The sequence below is a fragment of the Neolamprologus multifasciatus genome, chromosome 23 (assembly GCF_963576455.1).
Source record: "Neolamprologus multifasciatus chromosome 23, fNeoMul1.2, whole genome shotgun sequence".
NCBI lineage: Eukaryota > Metazoa > Chordata > Actinopteri > Cichliformes > Cichlidae > Neolamprologus > Neolamprologus multifasciatus.
Window position 1 is genome coordinate 29580441 of NC_140460.1, and position 9947 is coordinate 29590387.

Below are 9947 nucleotides of genomic sequence, written 5' to 3' on the forward strand. Positions count from 1 at the left end.
GAGCAAAGAGCAGAACAGTTTAGAGTTTGAACTGAGAAAATCGGCTGAAAACTGAGGAAGTAGTTAAGGTGCAAAAAATATACGGAAGCAACAGGAATAAAGAAAGGATAAAGATTAAAGAGAAACAAGAACTCAATAGTGTGGATGCCCTATGAGGGCATCCACACAATAATAAAGTATAAAGAGAAACAGGAACTCAATGGTGTGGATGCCCTTTCAGGCATCCACACAATAAAGAGAAACAGGAACTCAATAGTGTGGATGCCTTTGAGGGCATCCACACAATAAAGAGAAACAGGAAAACAATAGTGTGGATGCCTTAAAGCATCCACACAATAATAAAGAATAAAGAAAAAAAGGAACTCAATAGTGTGGATGCCTTTGAAGGCATCCACACAATAAAGAATAAAGAGAAACAGGAAAACAATAGTGTGGATGCCTTAAAGCATCCACACAACTAGAAAAATTTGCATTTCCTGCGAAAATGCAGTGTGGATGCTTTAAAGCTGAAGCTGTCTGCAAAAACTAGCTGAAAAAGCTGAAAAGTTGCAGAAATTGTAAAAACTTTGCAGAAGCAAAAGAACTTTGCTAAAATGCAATAACTTAGCAGAACTGCAATATTTTAGAGGAAACATAATACTTGGCAGAAATACAATAGCATAGCAGAACTTTGCAGAAATATTGTAACTTACCAGAAACATGATAACTTCTCAAATATACAAGAATTTAGGAGAAATAGTATAAGATAACAGAAAGAATATATTTAGCCAAAAATACTTAAACATTACAGAAACACTATGATTTAGAAAAATAGTACAACATAGCAGAAATACTGTGATTTACCAGAGACACTGTGATGAACTATGAATATTGTAATTTTAAATTAATACTATGTTTTAGCACAAATACTATAATTTGACAGAAATACTATCATTTGGCAGAAATACTATGTTTCAGGCACAAATACTCTGGTTTAGCACAAATATTATAACATAGCAGAAATACAATTATATAGCAGAAATGCTATATTTAGAAAGAAAAATATAATATAGTAGAAATAATATGATTTAGCAGAAATACTGTAATCAGCACATATACTGTAACATGACAGAAATTCCTCCACTTAGTAGTAATACTATAACATAACACAAATGTTATGATTTGGCACAAAAACCATGATTTGGCAAAAATACTATGATTTAGCAGAAATACTATGATTGAGCAGAAGTACTAAGATGTAGTAAAAGTACTTTGATTTAACAGAAATACAATTATGGAGGAGTAATACTTTAAAATGGGAGAAATATTGATACACACACACATACACAGAGCCTAAGGGAACAGTATTTGTGCCATGGAGTGTTAACAAGAATGTGAGGTCCATATTAGAAAAGCTGGTAAAATCATAAAAGTTTGCAGAATTGTAATAAATGATGAATATGAATTACTGGTCTGTGATAGTGTATTAATTTGTAGGGAGAAAAAACATGTTGACCAAGGTGGAATTGAACCCACGACCTTTTGGTCTGCAGATCCCGTGTCATTACCAACTGCGCCACTGGGAAAGAGAGCACGGCGCCTGGAAAACAGGGTGATGAGCAGTCAGAATTAGATCGCGGTGAGAGGCGAAAAACGGCGTCTTTTGGTGTTACAAAATGTCGTGTAACTCAAAAACTAGGAGGACTAGAAACATAATGTACTGGGAGAATCAGCGGACATTGGTGTACTTTGACTGCGATTTTCATTGCTCTTTGTACAACCGTCGCTGAGATATGACGAGAGAAGAAACGGCAGAGCTCAGATATGATTGGCTGGCTGGGAAGCCGTGCAGGCCCTAATATGTAAATTTCAGGGCTAAGTGTCTGAGTCCTCACAGAGGATTGGGTGCCTGGGGACCTGGCAGTAATATATAGAAATAGTATGATTAAGCAGAAATACTATAATTTAGCAGAAATACTATAAAAAGCAGAAATACTATATTGTCACGGTATGGCATGGCAAACCGTGGGGGGTGTGGGGAAGGAGGACCCAGGCGCGGTGCTCTGTGTATAAACAGTGCGTTTATTTACAGTGTGTGGAAATAACAACAATAAATTCCCGTGCTTTCCCCAGACTCCCGTGTCGTGTCTTCTCCCAGTGTTTGTGCTCTCCGCTCCCGTGTCTCAGCACTCCCCGTGCTGGCTGCGGTCTGGCACTCACCCCTCTCCTGGGACACAATAGAAGCAGCCGTCAGGACACATACAATCGCGGGCATACACACACACTAACCAAGCACAACTGGATGAACTGACCGTGGAGTCTCACGTAATGATCCCCGCGTCGGTGGGAGCTCCAAGACTCTCTTAAGTAGCTTAAGGCTTAAGTAGCCAGAACAAAACAGCAAAAAACAACAACAACAACCCTCCCAGGTCACAGTCCCAAAGTCAGACGAGCGCATCCCGCAGCGGCGCAAAAAAAGCGCCGCTCTCCTGCTCGCCGCTCTCCTGCTCGCCGCTCTCCTCCGGCTGCGGCGCGGGCTCCTCCCGCTCGCCGATCTCCCCCGGCTGCGGCGCGGGCTCCTCCCGCTCGCCGAGCTCCCCCGGCTGCGGCGCGGGCTCCTCCCGCTCGCCGAGCTCCGGCGCGGGCTCCTCCTGCTCGCTGAGCTCCGGCGCGGGCTTCACCCGCTCGCCGAGCTCCGGCGCGGGCTCCACCCCCGCTCGCTTGAGTTCCCGCTCGGGCAGTGCGAGCTCCACCGGATCGCCGAGCTCCCGCTCGGGCAGTGCGAGCTCCGCCGGCTCGCCGAGCTCCCGCTCGGGCAGTGCGAGCTCCGCCGGCACGCCGAGCTCCTGCGGCAGCGACGCTGGCTCCACCGGCTCGCCGAGCTCCTGCTCGGGCAGTGCGAGCTCCTGCTCGGGCAGTGCGAGCTCCTCCGGCTCGCCGAGCTCCTGCTCGGGCGAGGCAGGTCCGGGTGGCGACGTAGCAGCCGGTGAAGAAGATGGCAGAAGGGTGACTGCAGGCGGATGAGATGACAGCGGTGCCACAGCTGCAGATGTTGAAGCAAGCGAGTGGTGTGGAGACCTCTGACCGAGGTGATGTTACCTGCGCTGTCGGCTCGTCCACTGCAGACACAAACACAGATGGTGAGGGAACTGGAAATTGTCCAGTACTACTCACCACAGCCGACTCTTGAGAAGTTCGTGGATTAGGCTGCGGTGAGGAAAGCCGGCGGCACGAACGTCGTTTCCCGTGTAGACGTCGGGGCCGGCATCTCAGGCTGTGAATCCACCAGCGGTCCGGGCCGGTGAGCAGCCTGAGGCAGGAGAGTGGAGGTGGAGGGTGGAAAGCAGGAAGTCCAGGACAACGGATTGAGGGAGTCCACCAGCCAGGGGAATTAACAAGCGTCTCCACATATGTACAAGCATAGAGCAAAAGGGGAAGCAACACCAAAAATACATAAGATATAACTAGTCCATAACTGCATTCATATATATTCATATATAGATATATATATCTGATATAAATAGATATATATATATATATATATATATATATATATATATATATATATATATCTATATATATATATATATATATATGAATATAAATATATATATATATATATGAATATATATATATATATATATATATATATATATATATATATATATATATATATATGAATATAAAATTCCCCACTTGGCCCTGTGGGCGGTTTATCCTTCAAGGTCCGGTCCTCTACCAGAGGCCTGGGAGCTTGAGGGTCCTGCGCAGTATCTTAGCCTTTCCTAGGACTGCGCTCTTCTGGACAGAGATCTCCGATGTTGTTCCCAGGATCTGCTGGGAGCCACTCGCCTAGCTTGGGAGTCACTGCACCTAGTGCTCCGATTACCACTGGGACCACCGTCACCTTCACCCTCCACATCCTCTCAAGCTCTTCTCTGAGCCCTTGGTATTTCTCCAGCTCTCTCGTGTTCCTTCTTCCTGATGTTGCTGTCATTCGGAACCGCTACATCGATCACTACGGCCGTCTTCTCACGTTTGTCTACTACCCACTATGTTCTGGTTGGTTAGCCACCACCATTTTGTCCATCTGTATCTTGAAGTCCCACAGGATCTTAGCTCGGTCATTCTCCATCACCCTTGGGGGTGTCTCCCATTTTGACCTCGGCCATATTCGGCACAGATGTTTCTGTATACTATGCTGGCCACTTGGTTATGGCGTTCCATGTATGCCCTGCCTGCTAGCATCTTGCACCCTGCTGTTATGTGCTGGATTGTCTCTGGGGCATCTTTACACAGCCTGCACCTGGGGTCCTGCCTGGTGTGATAGACCCCAGCCTTTATGGATATTGTGCTCAGAGCTTGTTCCTGTGCTCCATGATTAGTGCCTCTGTGCTGTCTTTCAGTCCAGCTTTGTCCAGCCACTGGTAGGATTTCTGGATATCAGCCACCTCCTCTATCTGCCGGTGGTACATACCGTGCAGGGGCCTGTCCTTCAATGATGGTTCCTCGCCTTCCTCCTCTTTCTTGGGTTTCTGCTGCCTCTCCCAGAGCCTGGTTCTGCTCTAGATTTCTTCCTGTTAAAAGGGTGTTTTTCCTTTCCACTGTTGCCAAAGTGCTTGCTCATAGGGGGTCATATGATTGTTGGGTTTTTCTCTGTATGTATTATTGTAGGGTCTACCTTACAATACAAAGCGCCTTGAGGTGAATGTTGTGATTTGGCGCTGTATAAATAAAACTGAATTGAATTGGTGTGGCTCAGGTGGTTGACAGGTCGTCTACCAACTGGAAGCTTGTGGATCAATCTCTGGCCTTGGGTTACAATCCTGAGTTTCTCCGAATGTGTCCATTGGCACGTCATTTAGCATGACAATGCTAAACAGTGTTTATGCATACATAAAGGGCTGTATGAATGTTTGTGTCACTGGCTTTGAGAGCTCAATTTGCGTATGTCATTGTTAACACCTTTAAACAAATACAGACTGCTTCATACATCTTGTTATTGAAAGAATAAATCCACCATCAAGTCATACAATAAGGAGACAGTGCAATACTAACAATGTGGAGCTTGAAATGAGCACAATAGGTCCACTTTAGTCCACAGATATTTTCTTTAACCATCTTATTTCAGTTTTGATCTTTCCGTTTTGCAGGGGTTCTTTGAGGATGAGGATGGAAAAGAATACATCTACAAGGAGCCAAAGTTCACTCCACTGTCTGAAATTTCCCAGAGGCTCCTGAAGCTATACTCTGACAAATTTGGCCAAGAAAAATGTCAAGATTATTCAGGACTCTGCAAGGTGTGATCACATTCTTGTATGTTTGGATGACAGTATGATAGTAAATGGTAGACCTTAGTAACTGTGCAATAATCTTGAGAAAACGTTATTGTAGGTTTGACGTACACATTGCATTCAGAGAATTCACAATGAATATATGAAGTTTTTTTAAAATTTTGGCTTCACATAGGAGACAAACCTCGTTCTCCTGCATGAATACATTTTCCCCTATTCATCCACTACAATGTACTTTGTTGCTGTTTATGCTATATCTCCTGGTAACCTAAGCCCCAAAGGCAACCCCCCCTCCCCTCTCCACCACTGTGAATGTTTGTATTCAAAGCCCATAACTATGACAACTGTTGATGAGCCTCAATCTGATTTTGGGTCACATACCACATGCTTAGGGTTACTTTTGAAGTGCTGAAATGACTAGACCCATCTTGCTTAAGAATTATATGAATTCTAAAAAGAAATCTCAATTTTTTAAAGTTAACCTTTTGATTTATTTTCAGCTTGCACTAACTTGACTTGTGAATGTTATTTTTTTTTTGCCAGTATAACCTGTAACCTCAAAAAAAATGAAGTTGTGTAGCTGCAAATACCTTTGTTAAAATGTTAACATGAGAACATACAAAGCCAGTTGGGAAGAAATCAAATGTAATATATACCTTTTATATGTCAACTGCTATTGGGAAATACCGTTACTGGTTGGTTAACACACTAATTTATTTTCATGTAAGCTTATATAAATATTATGGATTGAACACAAAAAAATATGTTGAAAAACTTCTTCTGCATCCACAGGTGAATCCGAAAGATCTGGACTCAAAGTACGCCTATATCCAGGTAACTCACGTCACGCCCTACCTCGACGAAAAGGAGCTGGAGGACAGGAGGACAGACTTTGAGAAGAGTCACAAGATCTGGCGCTTTGTGTTTGAAACACCGTTCACAATGTCAGGCAAAAAAGCAGGGCGGGGTGGAAGAGCAATGTAAACGGCGGACTGTTCTCACCAGTATGTCATACAATCATGGAAACTATTTGTAAATGTAGAGTAGATTAACCAAAGTTTAATTATATCTTCCTGATTGTCAGCTGTTATTGTTGATTACAATCGCCTGTGTCTCACTTTAGTGCAAATCACTTAAAAAATTATGTAGATGAATTTAGTTCTGTTTCATTAGTGTACCAGTAAGTTCAGCTCTTACTGTGCCTTATTAATAATTATGCTAACCGACTTGGCTATAGCGGAGACTCCGCTGTGGCCATTTACAGTGTTTAATATCCTGGTTACCAGCATTACTGCGGAATCTACTGTTCCTGTGTTCAAATCACATTTGTATGTTGCTGCTAAAAAACAGATATTTTTCTCTTCCAATCCTATGTTCACTCAGCCACCCACTGTTTCCCATACGTAAAGAAGCGTATAGCAGTCCATGTACCAACACCAAACTGACCTGAGCCCCATAGAAGTGGCCATAGATGAGATGAGTGCCAAGGTGAATGAGTTGCGACAGCTGTGCTCGGCCTCTGAAGTGGACATGATACGCCTGCAGCTCAAGCTCCAAGGCAGCATCAGTGTTCAGGTAGAGTCAAAATCACAAGGTTATAATCATTTTTACTTTATCATTAATTATTTTATTCCTTTAATCTAGAATTAACAGTCTTTGATTTTGATTTTTCAGGTAAATGCTGGTCCTCTTGCTTATGCCAAAGCCTTCCTAGACAGCAGCAGTGCCAAGAAATATCCAGACAACAAAGTCAAACAGCTCAAAGAGGTCTTTAGGTACTCACAGAAAACCTTCTTCCCACACACTATAACATGCCCAATATTACTATGATTACATTGTGCCTTAGTGAGCTTGGCTACAGAGGTTGGATGCTCGTCTTTCTGTATTGCATATTACTATTTTGCGCTTGTTGCTTTGCTTTGAGTTTTTTCATGCCTCTCTTTTCAGGCAGTTTGTGGACGCCTGCGGTCAAGCGCTTAGCGTTAATGAGCGGCTGATTAAAGAAGACCAGCAAGAGTATCATGATGAGATGAAAGCCAACTACAGGAATCTGACGAGGGAGCTGTCGAACATCATGCACGAACAGGTGGAAACACTGAAGAATGATGAATAATCACAGCATGTGATGGCTCTGAGATACCTCATAACTGCTAAATATTTTATTTATAAAGTTTTGTTCCGTGTGAAGAATCAAGTTGCACCTGGTCTGTCAGATTTTACTTGTATTCACATCTGCACGCTTCATCTACACTTATCTACACATATATTTTGTTATGAGGGTGTTTGTCAATGTGTAATTTTATATTTAATTGCATGACAAAAAGTCCTGTCCTGTGCTGCAGTTCTTTTACTCTAACCTTTACTAACCATGTTTCCTATCTCCTTTATTTATGCTGTCCTGAGCAGCTTGGATGGTAATAATGATTGTGTCATTGAATAAAGTAACTATTTACACTGTAAAAGATTTATAGACAGCAACTGACTAACAGCTTCATGGACATAGTATTTGCACCCAATTCTGCCTTCCCAAAGATGAAATGTAATGCCCTCTTGAATCAGCTTCATGTGTAGCCTGATATTTATGATTTTCCATGGATTAAGGAAAATTTTAAAAGACCATTCCTCACTAATTCCATCCCCCACCTCCTTTTAAACATAAAACAAACCAAACAGTATATTTTAAGCTTCCTAACAGTCCATTTCTTCCAGATAAACCCAGTGGATGATGGTCCAAGGAGCAATCTGTCTGCTTCTATGGGCATCTTCAACACCATCACTGGCACACCAACCAGTGCCAACCTACAGTACATGGCTCGACCACCATATTCTGACAGAGATATTTGACATCAAAATTGCTGCTCCATCACTACTAATGACTGTTCAAACTACCTGAAGGATCAGCTGAAAAACCTTCAAAGAATGTAACACTACCTAAAAACATAATTTGTTACCGTTTTTTCCTCCTATTTTATCTGATTTCAAAATTTTCCAGGTCATAACCTGAAAAATCAATTCAATGTTATTCTGTTTTATTTATATAGCGCCAAATCACTACAAGGTGCTTTATATTGTAAAGCAGAGACCATAAAATAATACAGAGGAAAAACCCAACCCCACTGAGCAAACACTTGGTGACAGTGGGAAGGAAAAACCTCTGACAAAACCAAGCTCAGGGAGGGGCACCCACCTGCTGCGACCATAAAGTGAAGTCACGTGTGCCCCCCATTATTCTTGTTTCCTATGGAGACTCCATTAAATACAGATGGTTTTCAAACCTTTACAACAATTGTAATATCATCATCTGTCTACATTTTCATGTGTTGTTTATTCTTTTCTGTGTTCTAAGAGGGTTAAACCACATGTAACTTAACAAGCATGTATTAGTACTTCAGTTTACAACATGGTCTTATCTTGTTCTTCTGTCCAGAGCCCAACCCAAAGGATACTATCATGGGGTTAAAACTACAGACAAGGAAGTTAAGTGTTTTTGTATTTGACTACTTGATCTGTTTTTAACTGTGGGGATCTCATTCACATAGTGTGTTTGTAAAAGAGTGTTTAAGACAGTGAGACATCAGTGCCGCTGTAACCATTCATACATTCCTATGGTGCACAGTATTCTTTCTTCATTTTCCCCCCATGTCTAGCTATAGCAGGAGCTTTTTTTGTAAAGTGCAGAAGCATCAGAGTTTATCTTTGATCTTTTCAAAGAATTATTCACTCTATTTTAGGCCATTGGGCATTTATAGAAACTATTTATAAAGCCAGATGAACCAAAATGTTTTAACCTATTTTCTGTAACAACATTATGTGCAATATTTTTTTTTACAGTTACCAAGTCTATCCCCTCTTGCCAAAGACATGAGAGAAAAAGACAATGCAATGCAAGCCAAGAGTGTAACAATTTGTAAGCTACCCCTTTGTTTCTTTGTCATGACGCCTTTTATTATCTGTGAATTCAAATTTAAAAAGAAACACAAGACTTTTACTAGATGATGATTCATCCATTCATTCATATGTTTAAGACAAATAAATAAAACATGTAATAATAATAATGCCTACTTCCTTGCTTTGCCTTTAATTGTTTTTTTATTGTATGAAAAAAAGATCAGTGCTGAAATACCACACTCCTGTATCTGCAGCATATCAAATTTCATCAAAGTTTACAGCTGTTAAGAAAATAATTACCTAAATAATTCCATCTGTATCTGATGTGATGACTTAGCACCAGTGTTGCTGGAACTCTTTTGCTGTCTGATTGCAAAGGTCACATCTGAGATATTTGCCAACAAGATGTTAAGGCTGTCACAACCTGTGTTTTGTCCTATCATGACTATTACTGAATAAAGAAGCAAAAAATGCAACAATGGTTCAACTTTATTCTAGACACACACACACACACACACACACACACACACACACACACACACACATATATATATATATATATATATATATATATATATATATATATATATATATATATATATATATACCCACCCCTATACTTCTATCTTGGGGATGTAACATCGCTCTACAGTTACAGTAGTTTTTCTACTCCGTTGTATTTTGGCTAGATAAGAAAACACTATATATTAACCATATTTGTGAAATTCTTTTGTTACAGCGGTGGAAGTAAGTGTTGTAGTCGGGTACTAATAAAATATAATTGAA

At 41.3% G+C, this 9947-nt stretch overlaps 1 protein-coding gene and 1 long non-coding RNA gene across 2 annotated transcripts; one reads left to right on the plus strand and one right to left on the minus strand.

The window, feature by feature from the left end:
• Positions 1-1977: 1977 nt before the first annotated feature.
• LOC146491926 (uncharacterized) lies at positions 1978-3458 on the minus strand. The gene is made up of 2 exons (XR_014872199.1): positions 3388-3458; positions 1978-2203 (listed from the first exon to the last, which is right to left on the minus strand). It is a non-coding gene; the product is annotated as an uncharacterized LOC146491926 (long non-coding RNA).
• Positions 3459-5880: 2422 nt separating this feature from the next.
• LOC146491927 (dedicator of cytokinesis protein 9-like) lies at positions 5881-9640 on the plus strand. Its single transcript, XM_085150261.1, is given in 7 exon segments — positions 5881-6224; positions 6226-6277; positions 6657-6697; positions 6699-6848; positions 6948-7048; positions 7221-7359; positions 7983-9640. Coding segments are annotated over 7 exon segments (906 nt in total). The 5' UTR covers positions 5881-5936; the 3' UTR covers positions 8118-9640.
• Positions 9641-9947: the final 307 nt, after the last annotated feature.